This window comes from Heteronotia binoei, chromosome 1 (assembly GCF_032191835.1).
Source record: "Heteronotia binoei isolate CCM8104 ecotype False Entrance Well chromosome 1, APGP_CSIRO_Hbin_v1, whole genome shotgun sequence".
Classification (NCBI taxonomy): Eukaryota; Metazoa; Chordata; class Lepidosauria; order Squamata; family Gekkonidae; genus Heteronotia; species Heteronotia binoei.
The window spans coordinates 249,163,813-249,190,493 of record NC_083223.1 but is presented as its reverse complement, the minus strand read 5'-3'; the positions used below and the strand labels follow the sequence as shown (position 1 = coordinate 249,190,493).

General features: G+C 46.6%; 2 protein-coding genes across 2 annotated transcripts in view; one reads left to right on the top strand and one right to left on the bottom strand.

Annotated features, from left to right (window-relative positions):
• The window catches only part of RELA (RELA proto-oncogene, NF-kB subunit), a 542,238-nt gene that overhangs the window by 246,209 nt on the left and 269,348 nt on the right, over positions 1-26,681 (top strand). The gene's annotated exons all lie outside the window — the stretch shown is intronic.
• On the bottom strand, positions 974-24,153 carry LOC132587750 (solute carrier family 22 member 6-B-like). Its single transcript, XM_060260111.1, has 10 exons — positions 23,710-24,153; positions 22,210-22,313; positions 19,920-20,074; positions 18,794-18,962; positions 17,843-17,966; positions 16,427-16,542; positions 13,765-13,979; positions 9,767-9,875; positions 6,047-6,250; positions 974-1,167 (listed from the first exon to the last, which is right to left on the bottom strand). The coding sequence occupies exons 1-10, from the start codon at positions 24,103-24,105 to the stop codon at positions 1,002-1,004; spliced, it is 1,758 nt and encodes a 585-aa protein (XP_060116094.1). The 5' UTR covers positions 24,106-24,153; the 3' UTR covers positions 974-1,001.

The following is a 26,681-nucleotide window of genomic DNA, read 5'->3' as shown; positions in this document are numbered from 1 at the left end:
ATAAATCACCCTCACTTGCCATTGTTCACACCCTCACTGGTGTCATTATACTGCCAAATCTAATTGGTGATGCAGTATCATATGTCATCCTGTACGCTACATGATTCCTGACTGAATAAAATTACTCATGTGAATAATCTTGGAAAAAGAAAGGAGGAAGCCAATGGGAAAATCAGTGGCACCAAATGGGGTTTTTTTTTGGAGGGGGGGGGGAACAGGGAATTATTCATAGAATTTATATTATCTGAAGGGAGAAATTTCCATCAAATTAAAATCACTAGTTTTGACAGGGAAGAATATTCAGCAGGGACCTAATTAAAAGTCCATTGTGGTGTATATTGCAGTCACTGGCAGTCTTCAAGCAACTGCTGAACGAACACTTGTCAGGGATGCTCTAGGTTGATCCTGCATTAAGCAAGAGTGTGGCCCCTTCCAACTCTAAGATTTTCTTTTTTTATACCTTCTCTCCTTGAAATGTTTTCCTCCCTCAAAAGTTAAGTTACTTTCCTCTTCTCATATCCCAAGGAAATGGTGTCTATTAGGGCCACCCACTGGTAATACAATAGGGAATGAAAGATGTCTGTCTACCAACCCAGTTATCATTCTGAACATGTGGCACTATCAGCAAGTATTGTGTGTGTGTGTCTGAATGTGTCTGTTGTAGGAAGATAACTAGATATAGACCTTTCTTTATTTTAATATAGTCCCTTTTCAGTTGATACATCTGACCATACTATACATGATCCTCCACTACCCATCGTCATCATTTTGTCTAAAAGATACAATGTGTGGATTTCAGTATCAGAACATGCATAATGGAACCCTGATATGTGTGTGAAAACCTATGTATGAAAATCCACACATGTTGATCATGTGTTCAAGGAGGATTGCATATGGCATGTTTGCCCAGTGCAATCAGTCAACTGTATCAACTAGAACTGTAGTGCTGTAGGTAAAAATGGCACAACATGGCTATCTGAAGTTTTTTATTTGTGGTTCTGTTAAGATGGTACATTGGCTTCCTCAGCTACTGCAGGGGCGTCTCTTTTTTCCATGCTTCTGATTGGCTGGGAATCTGTGAACATTCTCATATCAAGGAAGACTCCATCTTGAATGGAAAAGACTTTGTCTTTGCAGTTTTCATCTGCCTTATGTTGTTTCAGGTTCCTAGAGGGAAACAAAAGGAATCAAAGTTTAAGCCATGGGTTTCTGAAACAAAAATAGATGGTACATTTTCAAAAAGAGCCCCATGGGTTCACCAGTGTTAACAATCAAGAGGTGTATCTGATTTACTTGTTCCACAAAGCATTGATTAGGCCATCTACACTACAAAATTTAATCCAGATGACTCCCAGTTTATCAACCCTGAGAACTGAAATTTACACTTAGATCTACAATACCTCTAAAAGGTATTCCTACAAAACTAAAATTACTAGGATTCTTTCTGGAAGATAAACCAAGTTCTAGGCAGTTTGATATTATATAGAATTGGAAATAATGATCCAAATTTCCATTTAAATGACTGCACGCTTGCACATGCAAAAGGGAATGATAAAAGCAACAACTATTGTCCCAATGTGTTGCTGATTATTTATTTATTTATTTATTTGGGATTTATATCCCGCCCTTCCCACAAGTGGCTCATCTGTATGTATGTTATCTGCTTTTACTAATTTGTATGTTATCTGCTTTTACTAATATTAATGATGCTGGTTTTTATGATTAATTTTATTATCTGCTGCTGTTTTTTCAGGCTGCTTTGTGATTTTATGTTGGTTCTTTTAGGAGTCTCGTTAATGTATTTTGGAATTGCTTTAGGCTTTAGGCTGCCACTGCCTCATGAACCAGCTTATGTAGAGAGTTGTGGGCTGGAAATGCTTCATACTAAAGGATGAGACCATGGCTTAGATAGAGTACCTGCTGTGCACACAGAAGATTCCAGGTTCAGTCCCATCCCCACCAGTGAAAAGGACTGGGTAGCAGGCAGTGTGAAAGATCATGGAGAACTACTTCCAGTTAGAGTAGACAACACTGATCTCAATAAACCAAGGGTATAACTCAATAGCCATGTACAAACATTACACTGAATGTACTTGTATCCAATGCGTATGTCTCTTCGTAAGCAAGAACCAACATATGTCTAGAAATAAAACTGGATAAATGTGTGCTCTAAATTTTGCACATTCAGCCCTAAATGTGTGGATTGCTATATAAGAATCAATGGACATGCATACAAAGAAAAAAATCCCCCTCTCCTTGATTGACCATATAGGTATATGGATCTGGATTAATAATAATTGTCATATATTTGGGGTCATTTTGTATAAAAAGAGGTGCTAGAGCTCATTAGTACAACTCATTTCCATATGCCACCCACTTCCGACATCACCGGAAATTATATTAGCTTAAAATGCTTCTTGAATTAGTCCTAAATAAAATGCTGACGTTTCCAGTTTTGCTGGATATGAGAAGCTAACAATGCCAAAGCGGCTGTTGTTACATAAGATCCTGCTGTGGCATAATCAATGTTTACTTTACTCAAAGATGCTGCTTGGTGAAGAGAGTTTATTGTAGCTGCTCTTGCAGATGTCAACTGTTGTGAGGAAACCAGGGCTTTTCTGAGGCCATGTGCTGATCAAAGGTTTATTTGTGGAAAGAGAACATAAAGCCGAACTATTCCCCTCAATGTAGACTTTCAAATACTTAAAGTGTCTAAATTCTTCCGTTTTTTCCCTTATGTAAAGATGCTGGTCAGCAGAAAACATTGATTAAATATATGGGATGTGAAGGCGGTCTGGCTGTGACATCTGTCACCCCATTGATCGCCAGGGTTGATTCGGCTGATCTGGCTTGGCTGGCTAGGCAGGTGTCCCCTACCTCCCTCACTGCTCCATGTGCATCCCTCCTGAAGCTGCACACTTGGTGGAAGAGGACAACCATCCCAGATAGAAGGAGTGTACCGTTCTTTGGTCAAGGGTATACGATTAAATATGTGCTTCTTATTTATTATTTAACAAGGTTGTTTCTTGAACACACACATGAAGCTGCCTGATACGAAATCAGACTATTGGTACCTCAGTGTCAGTATTGCCTACTCCAAGGGTCTCCAGCCTCTTTGAGCCCATAGGCACCTTTGAAATTCTGACATAGCTGCCACAAAATAGGTGCTGCAGGAAGTGGAGCCAGCCACAAAATGACTGCTACAGCTAAACTGCAGTCACACAGTGAATATTCTTGTGCTGTGGTGGCAGTTGCTGCCAAAGTAACATTATTTTTTTTTTGTAAAAAATCACAGCTAATCCAGTGTCCAGTCAGAAGAAGAAGAAGATATTGGATTTATATCCCGCCCTCCACTCCGAAGCGTCTCAGAGCGTCTCACAATCTCCTTTACCTTCCTCCCCCACAACAAACACCCTGTGAGGTGGGTGGGGCTGGAGAGGGCTCTCACAGCAGCTGCCCTTTCAAGGACAACCTCTGTCAGAGCTATGGCTGACCCAAGGCCATGCTAGCAGGTGCAAGTGGAGGAGTGGAAAATCAAACCTGGTTCTCCCAGATAAGAGTCCGCACACTTAACCACTACACCAAACTGGCTGGGCAAAAGTCTTGCTGGGCAAAAGCCCTGCCTGCTTCCTAAAAACACTTGGCAGGCACCAAAAACAGTGTCAGTGGGTGTCATGGTGCCCATAGGGTCCACCCTGTCTGGTAGCAGCTTTCCAAGGTCTCAGGTGAAGGTCTTTCACATCACCCACTACCTGATCACTGTAACTGGAGATGCTGGGGATTAAATTCTGCCCCTCCCCTTGCTCCACAAAAAATATCTTTATGCTCTATACCAGGAGTGGCCAAACTTGTTTAACGTAAGAGCCACATAGAATAAATGTCAGATGTTTGAGAGCTGCAAGACATGAACAAATATAACATGTCTTTATTAAAACTCTTAATACATTACATGTATGCACTTTACAACATGACCATGCTAGGAGACTTTAAAAAAAAGCTGGGAATAACAGTCCCTATTAGACCAGCATAGGAGAAGTTAGGGAATTATTTTTGGCAGCAGTGGGAGAAGGAAACACACATGTACAGTATAAATCACTTAACACCATTTGCATCATTATGCATCTCTCTTTGCCTTAACACCAAGGTTAGTAAATACAGCTCCTTACAAGAACTGTTAAACTAAGGGGGAACCCTGCACCGCTGTCTTTAATTCTGTCCCTCCTTCCAGTGGCTCCCTCGGCTCTTGTGCTCTCTTTCCCCACTCTAGATCTCCAGATGACCTCTGTGATGGAGAAGAGCTTGCAAGCCTGCCAATTTCCCCCTCCTGGTCTGCTTCACACACTGCAGAAGTAGTCCTCTAACTATGGGCCAGCACTCAGAGGCTGGCTGAGATCCTGATGCTAAGCATTCATGCTTGAAAGTAAGCCTGCATTAAGTTCCTCCTCAGCCTTTGGGAACCACACAATATGTGTGAAAGAGCTGCATGTGGCCCCCAAGCTGCAGTTTGGCCACCCCTGCTCTGTACATTTGTTAATTGTTTCCCTGAATAGCTCTTTGAGTAATTTCATATGTAATCCAACAGATGAATTGTATGATTTTGTGATAATTACTTGGAGTAGTTCACAACAATAAAAAACCAAACATAAATATAGTTACAACAGGATAAAAATATGAAGTATAAAAAAGCAAACAACTCACAACTGATAATGGTGGATCCATCTTTAAGCCCTGAGAAATAAGCTCAACTGAGAAAGGGCTGATGGACAACTCAGCTTTATAAGCCCTGCAGAACGTAGGGAGGTCCTGCAGGGCTCAGGTCTTGTCAGAGGGCATTCCACCAGGACAGGGGCTATGACTGAAAAAGCCCTCACCCTGGTGGATACCAAATGTGTGATCTGACGGCCCAGCTCCACTGCTAGGCCATGAGATGACCGCAGCAGCTAAGGAGAGTCATAAGGGGAGAGGTGGTCCTTTGGGTATGATGGTTCCAGACTATTTAGAGCTTTAAAAGTCAAAACCAACACCTTGATTTTGGCCAGAAAACTGACAGGCTGCCACTGCTGCTGTTTTAAGAGAGTCTGTATATGTGATGACCACGTTGTTCCAGTCAGAAGCCTGGAAGCTGAATTTTGGACAATCTGAAGTCTCCAAAGTGCCTTCAAGGGCAGCCCTGCATAGAGCAAACTGCAATAGTCTATTTTGGAGGTGACCATGGCAAGAATCATTGTGGCCAGATCCAACTGAGACAAATAGGGGGCTAGCTGATGGACTCAGTGTATTTAGAAAAGAGCCTGCCTTATAACCAGGGCCGGATTAACAAATAGGCCAAGTAGGCACGGGCCTATGGACCCCCACGCCTTTAGGGGCCCCGGGATGGTTTCCCCCCAGTTCCCCCCTTACTTGTAGCCCTCCCAGCCTGCATGCATTAGGAGATAATTTGCAAGGGGTCCCCCAAGATTTTGATTGCCTAGAGGCCTCCACATAGTTTAATCCAGCACTGTTTACAACTGTGGACACCTGTTTGTCCAAGGTAAGAGAGGCGCCCAGCCAGACCACTAATGAATGCTGGACCACATCCAGAGCTGGAATCTGCAACCCTCCACAGGCCATATCTTGCCCAGCCACATGATACCAGATATAACAAGATAATTTCAGAGGGTAGCTGTGTTGATCTGCAGTAGAAGAGGTAGATTCGAGTTCAGGAGCACCTCAGAGATGACCAAGAATTTTCAGGGTATAAACTAGGGTTGTCAGCTTCCAGGTGGGGCCTGGAGATCTCCCAGTTTTACAACTGATCTCCAGCTGGCAGAGATCAGCTCCCGTGGAAAAATGGCTGCTGAGGCCCCTCCCCTCCCCATGGCATTGTACTATGCTGAGGCCCCTCCCCTCCCCAAACCCCACCTTCTCCAGGATCCAACCCGAAAGTCTCCAGGTATTTTCCAACACAGCCCTGGCAACCCCAGTATAAACCTTCGGCAGTCAAATCTCCCTCCCATCATTTTTTAAAACTAAATGTTTAAAGGCAGCATTTAATTCCTATACTTACTGACTCTCCACATCTTCAATGGTATCTGGTAGCGGCACATTCAGAGTCTCAGGGAGGAAGCAGGCAGCAATGCCAGAGACTATGGGGGCTGCCCCATAGATGACAAGGGGAAGGGAAGGGGAATATTCGCTGGTCATCCTCACCAAAGGAGCCACAATCCCGCCAATACGTGCCATGGTGTTGCCAAAGCCCATTCCAGTCTGCCTGCCATGCAAGGAAGCAAATTGAAAATGCATCACCTTAGGGAATTTTTTAAAAAGGCATGTGTGGGTGGTGGGGTGTTGTGCCCTAAAAGGCTGAGGAACTCATCTCAGGTGTGTATGTGCTGGCTGAAATTACACAGTGATGAACAGTTCTAAGTCCGCGGTGGCCAAACAGTGGCTTGGGAGCCGTATGTGGCTCTTTCACACATATTGTGTGGCTCTCAAAGCCCCCACCACTTCGTTGGCTGGCTTGAAGAAGACATTTAAAATAAAAGTTGTTTTCTTTCTGCCCTTTCCCCATCTATTTCCCCGTCCTTCCTGCCTGCCTGCCCGCCCTTAAACACCTAATGTTCATGTCTTGTGGCTCAAAAACATCTGACATTTATTCTATGTGGCTCTTACATTAAGCAAGTTTGGCCACTCCTGTTCTAAGCAGTACTCTGGTCTTTTAAATGTTTTCACACGTTTTCACACATGGTTAATATCAGAAGTCATAATAAGGAAGATTTATCAAAGGAAACTTGTTCTAAGTAAGAGAAATTAAGCCTGGGTGGATCTGCCCATCCAGAATTCAAAGTGCATCTGATACTTAAGTCAAATGTGACCTGTGGCTTTACAGGATCAAGTTTTATCAGAAGAGGGAAGATCTGGATTTTGTGAGGAATTGCTGACTCTTTTGATTCACTGCGGCTTCTGAATCAGTAAATTAGAGGCTGAAGCGAGAGCAAAGGTTATCTGTGAAAGGTTCCGGGGCTTAAACCTGGAACTGTGGGCAGGGCCGGCCCTCCCACTAGGCAAACTAGGCAGTTGCCTAGGGCACGAGAGGTGGGGGTGACAAATTGGGCTCTGGCCCCCCCTCCGGTGCCCCAGGCAAGTGCTTAGCTTGCCTCTCTCCCCCCTCCCTGCCGCTAGCCCCCTCTGGGCCACTGCCACCCGCCCTCCCCAGCGTGGCATCCTGCCCCCCAGCACTCCGCTTGCCTGCCCATCGCCGCTAAAAGTGGCGGCGGTCCACTCACTCCCTTCGCCTCCCCCTGGGGCTCGCTGGCTTAAAGTAAGCTTAGTCAGCAAGCAGCTCGCGCCTGCGCGTTTTGTTTGAGACAAAATGTGCAGGTGTGAGCTGCTCGCGGCTAAGCTTACTTTTAGCTGGCGAGCCCCAGGGGGAGGGGAAGGGAGCGAGTGGAGCACCGCCACTTTTAGCAATGGCGGGCAGGCAAGCAGAGCACTGGGGGGGGGGGCAGGACACCATGGGGGGAGGGGGCATGGAGCCATGGGGGGCACTTGGGGGGGGGGTGCCAGGCAGCAAGTCTGCCTAGGGTGCCCCAGGACATCGGGCTGGCCCTGACTGTGAGCATTAGGCAGCGGCCTAGCCCAGAAATGTTTGTGCTCAATTCATTGGTGCATTAAGGAAGTACAGCCTTGACCCCTGTACTTGTCAGGCAGGCAGGATGAAGTTTCTGAGTTGGCTATTCAAGAAAAAAACAGTGGGAGTCCGGCCTCCTATCCACCTCCCCCCCCCCAGCCTGTGGAGGTTTGGCTTCTTAACTCAAAAGCTCTATGTAGGGTTGCCAAGTCCAATTCAAGAAATATCTGGAGACTTTGGGGATGGAGCCAGGATACTTTGGGGCATCTTTTTGGGGGGCTCATAGAATTGGACCCGCTGGTCCATTTTTTTTTAAACTTGTGTGTGTGTGTGTTTTGAGGAGAGACACCAGATGCTGCAAATTTGGTGCCTCTACCTCAAAAAGCCTCCCCAGAGCCCTAAATAACTGCAGATCAATTCTCCATCGTACTCTATGGGAACGGTCTCCATAGGGAATAATGGAGTGCCCAGCAGACATTTCCCTCCCCCCCACTTTCTGATGAGCCTGAAGGGCCTCCAAACCAGGGGATCCCCTGCCCCCACCTGGATGCTCTATGTAAGTTTAATTGAAGTAGGGTTGCCAACTTCCAGGTGGGGCCTGAAGCTCTCTCAGGATTACAACTGACTTCCAGACCATGGAGATCAGTTCCCCTAATAGGATTGCCAGGTCTGGGTTGAAAAATACCTGGAGACTTTGGGGGTGGATCCAGGAAAGGCTGGAGTTTGAGGAGGGGAGGGGCCTTAACAGGCTAGAATGCCGCAGAGTCCACCCTCCAGAGCAGAGCAGAGGAGCTGATCTCTGGCAGCTGAAAATCATAAAAGCAGGAGATCTCCAGGCCCCACCTGGAGGCTGGCAACCCTAGCAGAAAATGGCTTCTTAGGATAGTGAACTCTATGGCATACCCCACTGAGGTCTTCCCTTATCCGAACCCTGTGCTCCCCAGGTTCTGCTGCCAAATCCCAACTCAGCCCTAACATACAGCCAATCACAGAACTCCTGCTGGGCTCTGACTTTCTCACAACCTAAGTTTCTAAGACTACTTCTACACTGAGGTGAAAGCATGCATGCTATACTACAGTAGCAGCAGCAGTAGAAGAAGAGTTGGTTTTTATACCCTGCTTTCTACTACCTTGAGTCTCAAAGTGGCTTACAATCGCCTTCCCTTCCCCTCCCCAGAATAGACACCCTCTGAGGTAGGTGGGGCTGAGAGATTTCTGAGCAGGGCCAGCCCTTGTCTATCTGGCACCCTAGGCAAGGCTAACCTTTTGCACACACACATCCCTGCACTGATAACGTCAGAGTCCCCCAGGTCACCCAATTTGGTGCCTCCCAAAAGCCAGCACCCTAGGCAATTGCCTAGTTTACCTAGTGGCAGGGCTGGCCCTGGTTCTGAGAGAACTGTGACTTGCCCAAGGTCACCCAGCAGGCTTTCTGTAGAAGAGTGGGGATTGGGGAATCAAACCTGACTTTCCAGGTTAGAGCCCACTGCTCTTAACTACTATACATGGGCCAGAAAAGCAGAGTATAAAACCAACTCTCCTCCTCCTCCAAGCAAGAACGAGTAGCATGGGAACAGGCAGGAATAGTGTCCACACCTCCCCACTCCCGTGCTGCCTGCGACCACTCATCCTCTTTCTTCCATTACATATACATGAAAGGACAGGCATGCACAACAGTGATTCTACCAGGACTCCACCCCCTAGTTCTGAAACCTCCCCTTTCCCCTCACTATTCCTTTCCCTGTAACCCAGCTGCATACCAGACCAGCATGGAAAGGGAAAAGGCCCTTTAAGTCTTGGGGGGAGCGGGGAGAAGTCATGTGGCAGTGAGTTGTACTGTACACCATTTTGAAAATGGATCTTAGCTCTCATCTGCCTCTCTGTAGTGGTGACAGTGGAAGCATCCGCATGGATACTCTCTTGCAGCCACTCCACAAATTCCTCTGTGAGCCAGATTAAAATGGATCTGCCTCTCTCCAGTTTAAAGAGGAGTGCCCCAGGAATGCCACAATCCATGCTTAGAATGAACACGATGTCAAGTGAACATTTTCCTTTCATGTTGCTTTCCATACAGGGAAAAGTCCCCCTGTGGAAGTAGCCCATGTAAAATGGCCCACAGGGAAGGGCCTTCTAGTTAAGTCCAAAACTGAGAGTTACCTGATCACCGTGGGATAAAGTTCTCCAGTGTACAGGAAGACACAGTTGAAAGAAGCTGCCAGGCAGCCTTTCCCCAAAACAGCAAAGATTGTTTGCAGGATCTGCATATCTGAGGAAAAGATAAATTTAATACTTTGCAAGTAAATTTAAGTTGCGGGAAATATCCTTCAGAAATGTCTCCTTAAATTATAGTTACAATATTAGCATTGGTACTAATTGATTAACTACCTTTTTGTTCCATTTTATGCCCAGCATAAACTTTCTGTCCTAACCATTCTGGTGGGGTTTTAACCCCACCCAGCCAAATTGGCCTTTTTGCAGAAGATGCAGAATTGCTGAACAGCCCATTGCCTGCATAGCGGAGCCGATGATGTGGTGTTGATGGCAAGGGTTTATCAGGCTGTGTTCAAGGGCAGACAACTGGAGTGATCACAGGCAAGTACTCCTTCCTGAATGCCAGATTCAGTCTCTGCTACTGTTTTTAAATTTATAAAACCAAGAAATGGTGATGTCATGTTTAATTTTTCCTTCCTTCTCTCTTAAAGTCATGAAGGGCTTTGCCTGTCTGTTCATAGTATCAGTACCATTCCTAATTTCCAGGTATTTATACAGTTCTTCCAGGATTGTCAGCATTCATGTTTACCAATGTTAGGATTCCATCTGCAGTTGACTGAACAGCAGTGAGGCTGTGGAATGTTCACAAGGATTCAGACTGCTCTGAAAAGGAATGTTCTCAGCCTCTGACTTGCAGTTTTTCCTAGTGTTCCTAGTATTAGCTCCTCCTCTTTCTTGTGCAAAGGCAAACACAATGGCTGCTTCTTGGGCTGCAGCATAACAGCCTGTTGCTCACTCAGTGGAGCTAACTGTTGTAGTCTTTTACAGAGTAAATCCATTGCAATGTAGTGTGGTCTAGGACAGGGGTGTCAAACATGAGGCCCAGAGGCCAAATCAGGCCCCCAGAGGACTCCCCAAGCAACTGGCTGTCACCTGCTTCCTCCTCCCTCTCTCTTGCTCCCTTCTGCATCACAGCTTGCTTTGCCAGGCTTGCTCAATTGCAGAGGAGCTACACAGCAAAGCCTCTGTTTTCTCCATTGACTGAGGCTCTTCCCTTGGGGAGGAAGGGGGGAGGGAGAGCTTGCTTTGCCAGGCTCCCTCAATCGCACAGCAGAGCTACTGAGCTAAGTTTCTCTTCCTTCTATTGGCTGAGGCTCCTCCTCCTCCTGATCCCCTGGAGAAAGAAGGAAAAAGCCAGAGATTCCTTTGCTCAGTTCCCTAGATCGCAAGGGAGAGATACACAGAAAGCTCCTTTAAAATCGAGTGCTAATGTTCTAAGCTTGTTTTATTTTAAGGTTTAAAAAAATCTTTGTGTTTGTCTGTGTCCTTTATAAAGTTTATATCTCTACTACCTGGCATTACATTTTATGACTCACATGGCTCTAAGGTTGCCAAGTCCAATTCAAGAAATATCTGGGGACTTTGGGAGTGGAGCCAGGAGACTTTGGGGGTGGAGCCAGGAGACATTGGGGCGGAGCCAGGAGCAAGGGTGTGACAAGCATAATTGAACTCCAAGGGAGTTTTGGCCATCACATTTAAAGGGACAGCACACCTTTTAAAATGCCTTCCTTCCATAGGAAATAATGAAGGATAGGGGCACCTTCTTTTGGGGCTCATAGAATTGGACCCCCTGCTCCAATCGTTTTGAAACCTGGGGGGTATTTTGGGGAGAGGCACTAGATGCTATACTGAAAATTTGGTGCCTCCACCTCAAAAAACAGCCCCCCCCAGAGCCCCCTATTCCTCCAGATCAATTCCCCATTATACCCTATGAGAAAAGATCTCCACATAGGGAATAATGAAGCAGACATTTCCCTCTCCCACCCCCACCCCCGTTTCTGGTGACTGAAGCGAGGGATTGGCATCTCTACTCATGAGTTGCTGCCAACTTCTTCAAAGTAACACAGACACACCATCCCAAGAGAAAGCCTTTCCAATCGGAGACCGAAGCCTCCGGAGGTGGAAAGTCACATGGTGGATGTGGGGGCGGGGTTTCCTTACATTGGCCAGCTGACTGGGGGCGGGAAGGAGCCTGGAAAAGTGGGAAAACCCCTGCTGGGATCTGAGGATTGGCAAGCCTACATGGCTCGGCCTGACAAGCTCTCATTTATGTCAGATCCGGCCCTCATAACAAATGAGTTCAACACCCCTCATTTAGGAGTTGGAAGGGGCCTTACAGGCTGCCTAGTCCAACCCATTGCTCAGTACAAGGAATCTAAAGCTTCACTAACCAAACTCTGACCAAACTCTGCTTGAAGACTTCTGACAAGGGAAAACCCGCACACTCTCAGGTAATTGGTTTCACCATCAAATTCCTCTTACCATTAGGGCATCACTCTTTTTCAATGAAAATTCACCCTCCTATAAGATCTAGTCTTGCCCTCTGGAGCAGCACAGAACAAGTCTATGCCCTCTTCTGTGTGACAGGCCTTCAGGTATTTGCAGAGTTAGGAAATATGGGAGGGATCCCCCACGCATTTTAAGGCCAAAGCCTCGTTTCATGTGGTACCGGTGGGGTTTTCAGTCCTGTTCCTGTGAGAGGAATTTCTGCTTGTCAGGTGCTTGTTAAAAGTGCAGGAGCCCTGCCAGAAAAACAGAGCAGCCTGTGGGGGCATACTTATCTCCCTCTGATCCACTGGAATAAGAAGAAAAGAAAAACAGTTCATTCTTCTCTTGAGGTAAATAAATTAAAACAGGACAGCTGAGCGACAGATATCATCTTAATTCTTTGGCAGTATTCATATTTTGGAGGGGAAAACTGGAGTGTATGTCCATTTGGAAATATACTTTCTGATCCCTTTCTAGATCATCTTCTGATCTAGAAATCGTACTACGTGTGTGTTCTGTATAGTAAGTCAGTAGTAAAAGAAATGGGCTCTGTACCTCCCTTTAATCTATTCAAATGTCCTCAGTTGAACACTGGGGAAAAATAAATCTTTATGTCATAAAGCTCTGGTACACATCTATACCTTTGAAATCATTCCCTCTCTCCCAGGAAACCGTAGGTATACAGGGTTTAGAGATCTCTTGGCAGACAATTCTCTGCATCTTTAAAAAAGGTATAGGTAGTTAGTCTCCTGTGCAAGCACCAGTCATTTCCGACTCTGGGGTGATGTTGCTTTCACAACATTTTCATGGCAGACTTTTTACGAGGTGGTTTGCCATTGCCTTCCCCAGTCATCTACACTTTCCCCCCAGCAAGCTGGGTGCTTATTTTATCGACCTCAGAAGGATGGAAGGCTGAGTCAACCTCGAGCTGGCTACCTGAACCCAGCTTCTGCCAGGATTGAACTCAGGTCATGAACAGAGTTTAGGACTGCAGTACTGCAGCTTTAACACTCTGTGCCACGGGTTCTCTAGGGAGCAGTCCTTGAAAGAGCTCTCTCAGCTCTACCTACCTCACAGGGTATCTGTTGTGGGGAGGGGAAGGGAAAAGAGATTGTAAGCCATTCTGAGACTCTGAAGGAAGGGAAGAGTATAAATCTAATCTCCTCTTCTTCTTCTCTCTGTGTGTCTTACATATCACTTACTAAAAAAGGTAAAGGTAGTCCCCTGTGCAAGCATCATTTCCAACTCTGGGGTGACATCGCATCACGACGTTTTCACAGCAGACTTTTTTTTATAGGGTGGTTTGACATTGCCTTCCTCAGTCATTTACATTTTACCCCCAGCAAGCTGGGTACTCATTTTACCGACCTCGGAAGGATGGAAGGCTGAGTCAACCTTGAGCGGGCTACCTGAACCAGCTTCTGCCGGGATTGAACTCAGGTCATGAGCAGAGTTTAGGACTGCAGTACTGCAGCTTTACCACTCTGCGCCACGGGGCTCCTCTCTGCATCTTTACCAAGCTACAGTTCCCAGAATCCCTTTGGAGAAGGCAAGACAATTAAAATAGCATGAAACCAGCATAACACTAGTAGTGTAGTGCTGCCATGGAACCTCACCTTGTGAAACAAAGATGTTGGCAACAATGGAAAACCCTGCCAGAATGAGAGACAACGCCTGGGTGATGCGGCGGCCAAAGTAGCAAATCACAAGATAGGCTATGAGCTTTGCTGGGATGTCAACAGCCCCAAATATGACCTGGATGAGGTATATGCTGACCCCAAAGTTCTGCAGGTCCATAGCCAGCCCATAATAAGCAAAACTGGTGGAGAACCTACAAACAGAATTGGATGAAGCAAAACAGAACACAACTTTAGACAGGAATCTTCAGTCAACTGGAAATCTAGGCTTGAATCTCTAGCACTCTTCCTGCGAGCTGCTGCCAGTCTCTAGTAGCTGTCCAATGGGAGGGGGCAAGACCTCTGTCTCCTAACCAGGAGAGTTACTTATAGTTGAGACAGTGCTGGAATTAAATGGACCGGTGCTCAGTCAGAAGGCTGCTCATAATATGCTTTTCATTCGACAGCTGCATGATCCCCTGGGAGAGGTCATTCAGGGCTTTGGTTCATTGCTAAGCAGAAGACAACCACATCTTTCCCTTCTTTTCAGCAGATTCTGACGAATCTTTGGAAAGCTCCCTAACCAGAGGGATTTACCTGGCACCAAAAATGCCAGATTATCTATACTTTTCAGTCAGGCTTTGACCACTAGTTATGGTTTTTATTCCTAATGATAAGAGATATGTTCCAATTGCTTTAGTGATTTTTGCAGTGCTGCCTTTGGAAATCTTTTCTTGATGGTTACGTTATTTGCAAAGCCTGACATTTTAAATGTTGCAGCTCACCCTGAGGACTTTGTTTAATGTGGAAAGGTGGGATAAGAATGCTACAAACTCATATATGCTGGGAGAAAAAGCCACAGACAGCAACAGAACCCCTGCTTTGCTTGCAGAAGGTCCTGCGTTCAACCACTGGCACTCTGGTTAGCTGTCAGTGGTCAGAGTGGACATTATTGTACTAATATTGCCCCACATGTTCCCCAGAGAGCACTGCGATCAAGCTCTCAAAATCTTCTGGCTGTCCCTGGGCTAAAAGAGGCTAGGCTTAATTCCACCAGAGCAAGAGCCTTCTCGGTTGCAGCCCCAATACTTTGGAACACCCTCCCAGAAGCCATCAGGGCCCTGCAGGATTTATTGCAGTTTCGCAGGGCCTGCAAGACTGAACTGAACTGGCATATAACATCTAATGGGAGAGGGCTGTCACCACATCTGGATCTATCGCGCTTTAGTACTAACTGCCTAGGATGTGTGTGTGTGTGAGAAAGAAAATATTACATGATCCGCCTGAAGTAGCACCATTGCCATTTATCTGATTGTTTTATTGTTTTAATGTTTTAATATTGCTTTTGTTCACTGTCCATTTTATGCTGTTAGCTGCCTTGAGTCTGTATAGAATGGGCGGGATATACATATAACATAAATAAATAAACTAGAGAACTCAGTGGTCTGGCAAGTATAAAGCAGCTCCATAGGTGTGGCCTGGGTTTCCAAAGAATAAGGATCTAGGAATCTCAGACTAGATGACTGAGAAAGCCTCCTCAGCTGGAGATCTTGGAGAGTGGCTGCCCATTAGATAGAAAAATGTTTTAGCAACCATTTTGGCCCATGCTAAATCTGAAACAAAATCCATGTAATGCCTTTTTATTCGAGCCAACCGAAATGACACAAAACATTTTGCAAGCTTTCAAGCTGGCAGTCTGGCCCGATGAAGCATTTTGGCGAATGCCAAAGTTGGCCCGATGGACTTTGTCTGTAAGAGCAGTCACTATTGGGCTAGATCAGGGTAGGGAGCATTGGCTCTAAAGATGTTTTTTGCCTACAACTCCCATCAGCCCCAGCCAGCATGGCCAATGGCTGGGGCTGATGGGAGCTGTAAGCAAAAAAACATCTGGAGAGCCAACGTTCCCTGCCCCTGGGCTAGATGGACCAATGGTCAGAGTATTTTGTATGTTTTTAACTAATTCTGCAGCACTGCCTGTAGACCTAGTCACCCTTTGGCAGTACTGATAATGCTAACCAGGCCTCAGATTCAGCAGGAGCTCACAGGAGCACAGCTCCTGAACTGCTCTGAGGCTTCCCCCTCCTCCTCCTCACCTACTTTGTCCGTTGAATAGTAGGTGGAGCTGCATAACAATCCCTGGATTAAGAGAGCGGGCAGCCAGCCACCAGGGGCTTTGCCACGCCCCCAGCAGCCCTCATTAACCCCAGGAAAAGCCCCCCCATTTCCACTTCTTATGTGATTTTGGGCGGCTGGTGGCTTGCTGGCCTTTTGACTGGGGGTGGGGCAGGAGAGCCCCAGATGAGTGAGGCCTGCTTGGGCAGACGGGCTCTCTAGCCAGCAAAAGCAGACCTCGCTTGCCTGGGGCTCTCCTTTCTTGCATCGGCTCGCTTTTGGTTGGGAGGGCATATGCTAATGAGTCATGCTAATGAGCTCCGCCACCTATTCTTTTTTACAAAACGACTTCTGATGCTAACTAAGCAAGGGCCTGGATTCAAGATGCTAAAAGTGTATCTGCTTGCCTGAGTGGGTGATTGACAATCTTGCCATGGAACAGCCGCAAGAAGATCTCTTCCCAAATTCATCTAGCAAAACGTTTTCAGCTTTGTGGACCTCTTTATTCTTTCCCTTTCTTGTCCCCAACCTTATTTCCACTTGTGCTTACCATACAAAGCAGAGGCAGCAAGTTAGTCGGCGCAAGACGGGCGTGCGCACAAGGTCAGCTACAGTAAACCTTAATTTGGCAGAGGCTGCTTCCTTCTGAAGGTTGTCTGCCAGGACCTGCAAGGCAGACAGATGAGGTTTCTGGACGTATCTAATCTTCCAGCCATTCCATACCCTGGACCCACTGAGTGTGGGAGTCCCGCATATAAAAACATCACAAGAAGTCACTGGACAGCAGAGTCATGAAACAGGAAGTAAGGGATAGAGCTATCACCTTGCTGATGGCAAGGCTGGAACCCTGGCCACAGAACAAGAGAGCCAGGGATGAGAAACACAAGCTGATCACCTGGAGGTATACAGCAGGGGAGGACTGCTGGGCCCCAAGGGGAGGGAGGCTGGCAGTGTATGACATGGTGGGACTCAGGGCTTTTTTTTTTGAACAGGAACACATTTCCAGCTGTCTTGGAGCCAGGGGTGTGTGGCCTAATATGCAAATGAGTTCCTGCTGGGCCTTTTCCTACCAAAAATAAGCCCTGGTGAGACCACTTTTGGTTGCATACCTGGAAGCAGCAGTGGAATTCTAGCAGGAGCTCCTTTGCATATTAAGCCACACATCCTTGATGTAACCAATCCTCCAAGAGCTTACAAGACTCTTTTTTGTAAGCTCTTGGAGGATTGGCTACATCAGGGGTGTGTAGCCTAATATGCAAAGGAGCACCTGCTAGAATTCCACCTCTGCCTGGAAGTGGTGTCACAGCAATGCGCTCCCATCTGGGGAGCTTACAAAAGATTTCCTGGCAGCAAACTGAGCCAGTGTGGTGGAGTGGTTAGAGTGCCAGACTAGGGATCCCTGTGTTCAAATCTTCTCAGCCATGAATCTTGTGTTTTGACCTTGGGCCAGCCATACTCTCTCATCCTAACCTATGTGACAGGGTTGCTGTGAGCACTGAACAGAACAGGGAAGAGCAGTCTATGCCAATCTGAGCTGTTTGGAGGAAGTGTGGGATAACATGTCACAGAATATAAATTATTGTAGAGGGGAGGAAAATACAAAAATCTTTAAATTGTACTCTGGTTTCAGAATTCAGATTGGCAAGGAGTAAACAGAATTCTGAAAATATTCTGCGGCTGGCTCTGTTTCCTCTTCCTTCCCTACTATTCCCCCCCCCAATAGATTTGCGTGCTTTGTGGTTCAATCAATCAATCAATCAATCAATTTTTATTTGTATCCCGCCCTCCCCGCTGAAGCAGGCTCAGGGCAGCCTGGCAGGCACAAATTCAGGAGGTGCTGAATTTTTACAATACAGAGAGGTGTTGATGGTATGATGAGGAGAACTGAACCTGTTGAGTTTCAGCCTGCCAGCGTTCAACAGGAGAGGTACTCTCCCAGCAGAAGGTGGTGACCCTGCCGCCTTACCTCTAAGCTGAGCTTCTCCCCTTGTTCCCTCTGACCATTTATCCGTGCAACTTTCTGCAACTCTCTTAGTGCCTGTTCCAGTTTGCCAGAAGTGGCGTGCCACCGGGCTGACTCTATGAACCACCTGCTCAAGAGAATATCAGGGATGGGGCAAAATAGGTGGGGGGAGGTCAGAGGCCGACAAATATCAATGCCCTGATGTTTACTATACTGCTATGCAGAATGAAAGCACCTTGTGTTGACAACCGATCATCTACCCCACTCTAGAAGCCCTGACCCCAACCCCTGATGTCTTTTACCAGGCAATGTTCCTGTGCCTTTAATGGTTGCAAGAAAGGGCAGAAATGCAACAGATGAAGCCTTCCTCTAGCAGGGAGATCATACTTTGCCTGTTGAACTGCTGCTTGACAATGCTATAGGCAGGGCTTTTTTGAGCAGGAATGCACAGGAACACAGTTCCAGCTGACTTGGCATCAGGAGGTATGGCCTAATATGCAAATGAGTTCCTGCTGGGCTTTTTTAAAAGCCCTGGCCATAGATAAAAGCACAGAAGCAAGGATGCCAAACTCCAGGTACGGCCTGGGATCCCCCTTCCCAGACTCTGCCTTCCACAGGCAAGACCCCCAAATCTCTAGGAATTTCCCAGGTTGGAAGTGGTAACCAGGGCCAGCCCTAGACTGTCTGACACCCTAGGTAAGGCTAACTTCTGGTGCCTCCCCCCCCCCACTGATAACATCACCGAGTCACATGGGGAGCACCCAATTCAGCATCCCCAAAGAGTTTTTGCAAGCATGAACCTCCAACACTTGCACTCTTCTTCATCCCCAACCACCCCCTCCTCTATTTCATGTGGTTTTGTAAGCCCCTTAGGGGCAAAGACTCCTGCATTCCACTGGCACTCTACTCCTAAGCCATGTCAAGCCCCAGCAGGAAGCAGGCAAGAGTACCTACCAGCCATAAAGGAAGAAGGCCAAATACGGAAAGGACACAGCCAGCTGGAGCCATCGCCAGTCACGGATGGTGAAGGCCATACCGGCTAGGACAAACTGACCAAAGCTGTAACCATACCCTGTCGCCATGCTGACAGTGGCCCGAGATTGCATGGGTGTCCACTCTACCGCTGGAAAGAGGAAAAGTCAACAGAGCTGACTGGCCAAGTCACAGATATTCAATTATTTAGATATTTGTACCCTGCATTTCTTCCCAGAGGGACACAAAGTGGCTTTCAACATCGTTCCCTCCTCCTCCATTTTATCCTCACAGCAACAACCTTGTGAGGAAGGTTGGAAATGAGAATGACTGACCCAAGGGCACCCAGCAAGTTTCCATGGCAGAGTGAGGATTTGAACCTGGGTGTTCCAGATCCTAATCTGACACTTTAACCCAGGTTAGGTAGCCCTGGCTTTCATGCCAACATCCACACACCAGACCATTTTACTTGGCACCCAAGGTGAGATCTCCACCAGTGGCACGAGAGAAGGCAGCAGATGTGGCTTATGCCCATCATTGCCTCCCAGTTGTGCACAACCATCTGGCTAAGTCCTATCTTGGCTCATCCCTCTCTCTTATTTTCTGTGCCAGTTTGACAGCATCTTTACAGGTGGATATTGCATTATTATCTGCTTCTGTCCGAAAACATTTGCCTATCCCTGCCTACACCACACTGGTAACATTCAAGGCAGCTTTTTCCTTTCATCATTGCTTTGACAGATGTAAGAGTTCTGAAGAATACAATAAGGGCAGTGTCTCCCTCCTACTTGATGGGGATCATGAGCACAGTTCTTGGGTCCAACCTTCTTGGCTTTATCTTGCAGAAGCTGTTCAGGGGAAGGGAGCCCTGGCTCAGTGATAGAGCATCTGCCTGGGATGCACAAGGTCCCAGGTTCAATCCCTGGGATCTCCAGCCAAAATGATCCAGGGGTAGATGATATGAAATACCACTTGAGAGACCCTGGGCAGCTACTGCCAGTCAGACACACACTCCCATGCTATCTTTCCAACCTGAAATAGCCTCAGGCAAAAATGTAACATGTAAACTCTTTTCACCCACAGCACCCAGCTGTCAAGAGGAACTTACAAAGTGACACGCAGTTCAGTCCGACACCTGAGATAGCCATTCCTGACAGGAAACGAAAGATGCAGTATGCTGTGAAGCTGGGGGCAAAGGCAGCGCAGGATCCTGAAATGGCCATTTGAAGGCAAGACCAAATCAACAAGGCTTTCCGGCCAAACCTGAGGCAAAGGGAAGTAAATGTTTTGTTAGGTGATGTTGGTGGTGGCTCCCCAATGATATACCTAGGAGATGTGGAGAACCTGGCAGCAGAGCAAGGCTGAGAATATGATCGAACAGCAGGTAGAAACTGGTGATTCAAGGGCAGCAAAGGTCATGCAGCTGTGTGGTGTGACAACTGGACTCATTGAAATGGGTGAATAGCTTTCTGTACGCAATACACTGATAAGAGCATTGGCTCCTCCATTGTAAGGTGACCTTGAGGAAGAATTTTTGATCTGAAATGGTCTTCTTTAGATCCGGATGAGTCTGCTGTCACACCACACAGCTGCATGACCTCTAGGAAGAGTTTGACGCTGTGAAATTAACAAAGGAACTGCATATTGATCTCGTTATTTGATGGACTTTGTGAATGTTCCTAAACAAATTGTGACTTTGTCTTACTGAAATTGGTAATTAATTTGCACTGTGCAATACGATATTCCAGTGCTTTTGGTTGTTTGTTTTTTAACCTCCAAGTTGTGGCTTGCGATCTCCTGGTATTACCATCTCCAGGCAACTGGAGAAAATGGCCTCTTTGGATGGTGGACTGGACTCTGTGGTGTGATACATCATTGACATTCCTCCCTTCTCCAAGCCACACCCTTTCTAGGCTCCACCCCCCAAATCTCCAGGTATTTCTCAACTTGGAGCTGATACCCTACCACGCTGTGTGGCCCAAGCAAGGACCAATGGCCAGCTAGATTGATCGAATGATTTATACATTTCCATGCCTTTTTTTGAGCAGGAACTCACAAGAACGCAGTTCCGGCTGGCTTGGCATTAGAGGGTGTGGCCTAATATGCATATGAGTTCCTGCTGGGCTTTTTCTACAAAAAAAGCCCTGGACATTTCTATGATGCTTCTCCAAATAATCTGCTTGAAGTGGCTTGTAAAATAAAATAAGAACATAATACAATAAAAGTTGTTAACAATTAAAAGCCTGCCTTAAAACCTCTGCCAGAGCATTAAACAGTACAAAACATTGAGCTGCTTAAAATGAGTCTCAAAACAATTCCTAGTCTAAAAACAGACTATGATGTTAAAAGATAAAAGGTCAGGTAAAAGGAAACAACTTGTCCTGGCACCTAAAAGAGAACTGGTGCTGGTTTTAAGCTGGTGCCCATCCAGCAAACCTCCAGGGAAGGTGGGCTTGCCAGCCAGGAGTATTTGGAAATAGGAACATTTATGGAGAAAATGGGGAAAACTATGGTGTGTGGTGGCATGATGTCACTTCCGTGTGAGTTCCTGGAAATGCTGTTACAGCATCAGTGATGCTCAAGGAATCCCCCTAATCTCTGTGGACTAGAGCTTGGGGGCAGGAGGTAGTCATGGTGAGCAACCTTGTAAGACCATTCCACAGGTGAGGTGCCACCACTGAAAAAGCCCTGTATTTGGTCACTGCCCACCTACTCACCTCAACTCTACAGGAGGGAGCAGGGCACAGACAGCAGAGGCTTTGTGCCACCTAGTGGCAACTGTAGCACACTATGTTCCTCAGAGGCATGAACACACTAATCCATAGTAATTTCAGTAGGGTTGCCAACCTCCAGGTGGGGTCTGGAGACCCCCTGAATTACAACTATCTCCAGACAACATTTTCTTCCTGGAGAAAATGGCTGATCTGGAGGATGGACTCTATAGCAGGGATGGCCAACAGTAAATCTCCAGATGTTTTTTGCCTACAGCTCCCATCAGCCCCAACCAGCATGGCCAATGGCTGGGGCTGATGGGAGTTATAGGCAAAAAACATCCGGAGAGCTATCGTTGGCCACCCCTGCTCTATAGCATTATGCCCCATGGAAGTCCCTCTCCTCCTCAAACCCTGCCATCCACAGGCTGCACCCTCAAATCTTCTAGAATTTCCAGGCCAGAGATGACAACTGTAGGTTCATGGGGTGTCAGTCCTACTGGCAGTGATCTTGGTCTGCTGTGGATGTTCTTAATCATGTATTCCTAATCCCACTGGATAATTGATTGAGTGAGTGAATGGATGGATGTATACCCCCTCCTCTAAGTCAAAGAATCTTCAGCTTTGCTGATTTCTGTCAATAAATGAATTCAGCTGTGGCGATTGAAATAAAAAGAAGCCTCTTACTTGTCAGAGAGGCCACCAAACACAATTGCGCCCACGAGCACCCCAGCCATGTAGAGGGACTGAGCCATCTGCTTCAGGGTTCGGGAATCGCACACTAAGTCCCACTGCAGGAGAAGGGGAGGGATTAAAATATCAGTCCACACATACCCTGAGGGGGTATATCTTCTGTATTTGAAGTGGGAATGTTGAGTTGGGAATCGTTTCAGTTATGATTTTGATTCCCAACTCAACATTTCCAGCCGTCTTCTTTCTACTGTGAGGGAAAGGAGAATATGAGTTTTTGAAAACATTCGAGTCAGGAACAGTAGTCAGGAGAGTTTTTGTTTGTTTGTTTCAAAGTGCCACTCTAGGTTGAAAAATTCCTGGGGATTTGGGGGTGAAGCCTGGCTGACAGGGTTGCTAGCCTCCAGGTGAGGCCTAAAGATCTCCCACTTTACAACTGATCTCCAGCTGGCAGAGATCATCTTCCATGGAAACAAGGGCCGCTTTGAAGGGTGGACTCTTTGGCATTGTATAATGCTGGGGCCGCTCCCCAAACCCCGCCCTCTCCCAGATCCATCCCCAAAGTCTCCAGGTATCTGGCAACCCTAAACCTGGAGAAGGTGCAGTTTGGGGAGGGGAGGGGGCCTCAGCAGGCACAGCATATTATGCCATAGAATCTACCCTCCAAGGCATACATTTGCTTCATGGGAGCAGATCTCCATAATCTGGAGATCAATTGTAATTCTGGGAGATCTCCAGGTCCCACTTGGAGGCTGGCAACTCTCAGTGTGATTACAGGAACAGATACACATTGGGATGAGACATGGCCCATTCCAAACTACCAATCTGATCCTTCCCCAGGCACCCATAAAAACCTCCCACATTTACTGAACATTTCAGAGTCCTCGTTAGGAGGTGGAATTGGGTCCCATTGGAATTTGAACACAAATCTTTGGGTCAACTCTCCGTGCTCTAAATATGTACAGATGTATGATGTTCACAGAATTCTGAGGCTGAGGGACAATTCTGTGAAATCCAAAAAGCTTATGCAAAAAACAGTAATTTGGCAAACCAGTACTTCACCCCATTTCTTTTAAAGTTCTTCAAAAGTCACATTTCAGAATTTTGAAATGTTTAAATAGTTGAAAGGTGAAAAGTTTAAATGCAGAATGTTTTACCAGATTTTGAATTTGCTGATGATTTTGGAGCAGGAAAATCATCAAGTAATACCCAACAATTTGTTTATTTATTGTTAAAACATAATTATACCCCACCTTTCCCCAAGTCTTAAGGCAGCTTTCATATTTAAATTTCAAACATACAAATCCTAATAAAACCCCAATCAATCACACCCCCCACACAAAAAATGCCAGCAACCTACTTCCCATGACAAGCCCATGCAAATGAAATAGCCTTCCAGCACCATTTTACAAGACAGCAGATAATTTTGTCCTAAGTTCTTGACTTCCCCCTTCCCCAGGTGTGTCTTGCCAGCAACCACCCCTCAGACTCTCCTACCTCTGTAACAATAGTGGATGTAAAGACAGTCGTATCATAGATCCATCCATCCAGACAAGCTTCTGTCCCTTTCTCCCTGTCCTGTGGTCCCGTACTGTTGGAGTTCAGGGACGGCCACTGGGTAGTGATAAACCGACGGCATTTCCTCAGAGTCCAGTTACCATCTGTGGTGATAGAGGCCCTTAGAAAGTCCTTGCATTCCACGCTTTCTGTTGCATTTGTGTTGCACATGCCATTAGCTGGGTCCCTACAGCGGTGATCAGGTATGGCAGCTGTAAAGTTCTGTAGGAGGTTGTGACTTGCCAGGAATACTATTGGGAAGGTCAGCAAAATCACATTGATGACTTGGAAACGACCCATGCCACCCACTTGGTCCAAAAGTTTGGCAAAAGTCATGGCTGGGCCCAAAGTTGACACGAGCCTGACTGAATGCAATGTGTGTTTGCCTGCTGGTCCGTAGAAGCAATGCTAACAACAAAGTTGTCAAAAGGAGTATTCAAAAATGGGCTCAGTGTACGCTTGGAAATTCAAAAATGACGGTTGTAAATTGCCTGGCTCAAGGACTCTAATCTGGAGAACTGGCTTTGATCCCCCACTCCTCCACATGAAGCCTGCTGGGTGACCTTGAGCTAGCCACAGTTCTCTCAGAACTCTCTCAGTCCCACCTGCCTCACAAGGTGTCTGCTGTGGGGAGAGAAAGGGAAGGCAATGGTAAGCCACCTTTCCTTAATGTAGAGAAAAGCGGAGGGTGGAATATAAAAACCAAGTCTTCTTCTTCTTCTTCTTCTTCTTCTTCTGAAATTGGAAAGTGCTGACTGACCCTGTAGAAGCTGTCAAAAAATTCCAAGCGCTTTCAGCCTCTGCTCCTCCACTATGGGGCTTTTTTTTTTTTTTTTGTTCAAGTGATCTACAAACGGAATAGTTAAGAAGAGATGTCTTAGATTTCTCCTGCTGGTGAGCAAACAGACCAGCTAGCGTCCGGCTGTGCCCTTTGTCTTTGAGACGGATCCAAAGCCACAGAGAAGCATGGTTTCCATTGGGTGGAATTCCTGTAAAGAAGTCTGTCAGGTGCTTTCTCCTCTCTAGGACCTGCAGCAGAAGGTCGAACAGGGTGCAAGAGAATCAGGCCCCAGCCCGGTGCTGATTTTTTTTGCTTTGGATTAATCTCCTGCAGCGTCTTAGAGGGCTTATCCAGTTTAATTGGATGCACTCCTCGCTGCTGAGGAATGAAAGTGAAAATGGAGGGGGGGAGATTTATTTCTGAAGAATTTAGGTGATATGGTGATAGTGAGGGGAACTAGTGGAGTCAGCGCTGACAAGGAGAACCAGATGAAAGATGAGCTTTTCATTTGCATTTGCCAAAGAAAATAAGTCCTCCTATGATGAAGGGAGGTTTAACTCCTGAAAGCCTCTGAACCCTGAAGAATTTCTTGGTCTCTGAGATGCTACTGGACTTCAGTCTAGTTGTTCTGCTGCAGATTAGCATGGTAACACTCTGGAAAGATCTACTATAGGCTGCTGTGTACATCCAAAGCCAAATTGGTTGCCACATTGGAAGTTAGGCAGTAATCCCACCCCGCCACCCCCGGCTTTGTCAGGGCTCCAGGTCCACATTTGCCAAGGCCGTTCCCTGGTGACCATGTCTGTACACAGTCACAAGCTAGTCACAGTCACGCGTTAGCTTTCCAGGTGTGCCACTATAACATTTTAGGCATACATTGCAAAACATATCTACCTTACTACTACATTTTTATCTCCCTGCTTCTTTCAAGGAATTCAGAGCAGCACACATGGTTCACCCTTCCTCCATTTTGTACTGACACCAGTCCTGTCAGGAAGATGTGGCTGAGTGTGACAGATACCCAGCAAGTGTCATGGATGTGTGGGGATTTGAACATGGGTATGTCAGGCCTCGGTCTGACATTCTAACCACTGTTGTCTTACCTGGACTATGTGAACAGGTCTTCCAGTTTACCTTACCCCATAATGGCACTGGGGTAAGGTTGCCAATCCCCAGGTGGGGACAGGGGGTCCCTTGGTTTGGAGGCCTTCCACCCACTTTAGGGTCATCGGAAAGCGGGGAGAGGGGATGGAAATGTCTGCTGGGCACTCCATTATTCCTTATGGAGACTCCCATTATCCCAAAGGGTATAACAGAGAATTGATTCACAAGTATCTGGGACTCTGGGGGGGCTGTGTTTTGAGGTAGAGGCACCAAATTTTCTGCATAGCATCCAATGCCTCTCCTCAAAGTACCTGCCAAGTTTCAAAAGGATTGGACCCGGGGGTCCAATTCTATGAGCCCCCAAAGAAGATGCCCCTATCCGTCATTATTTCCAGTGGAGGTAAGGCATTTAGAAGGTGTGCTATCCCTTTAAATGCAATGACCAGAACTCCCTTTGGAGTTCAATTATGCTTGTCACAACCTTGCTCCTGGCTCTGCCCCCAAAGTCTCTTGGCTTCAATTCCACCGTCCCCAGATGTTTCTTGAATTGGTCCTGGCAACCCTAACTGGTGGTCATGTTTTCATGTAATGCATGGTTCCTTGGTGGGGCTGGGACACTTGCAAATCTCTGAGCTAACACAGTCAGCTGGATAATGTGAGCTTGTGGCAGTGACTAACCAGAGGTTGGAAAAGAAAGCAGGCATTAATATATAAATCCAATATTAATTTGATTTAGCTTACCAAAGTTCAGTCCTGGAGGACTGCCAGGTCCCCACTGGCCACCAGCATGGGATTGTGGAGGGGGTGGGGGGGTAGGGTTGCCATCACCAGTTCGGGAACTCTTGGAGATTTGGGGCTGGGGAAGACAGGGACCCTGGTGGGGTACCATGCCAGAGTCCACCTTCCAAAGCTCTGGTAGGAATTCCCACCACAAAATCAGAGCTATGTGTATTATTACTTATACAGCATCATTAATGTGCATGCAGGTTTATATTGCAATGTAAAGGGAGGGGGAGTCCTTGCTGCA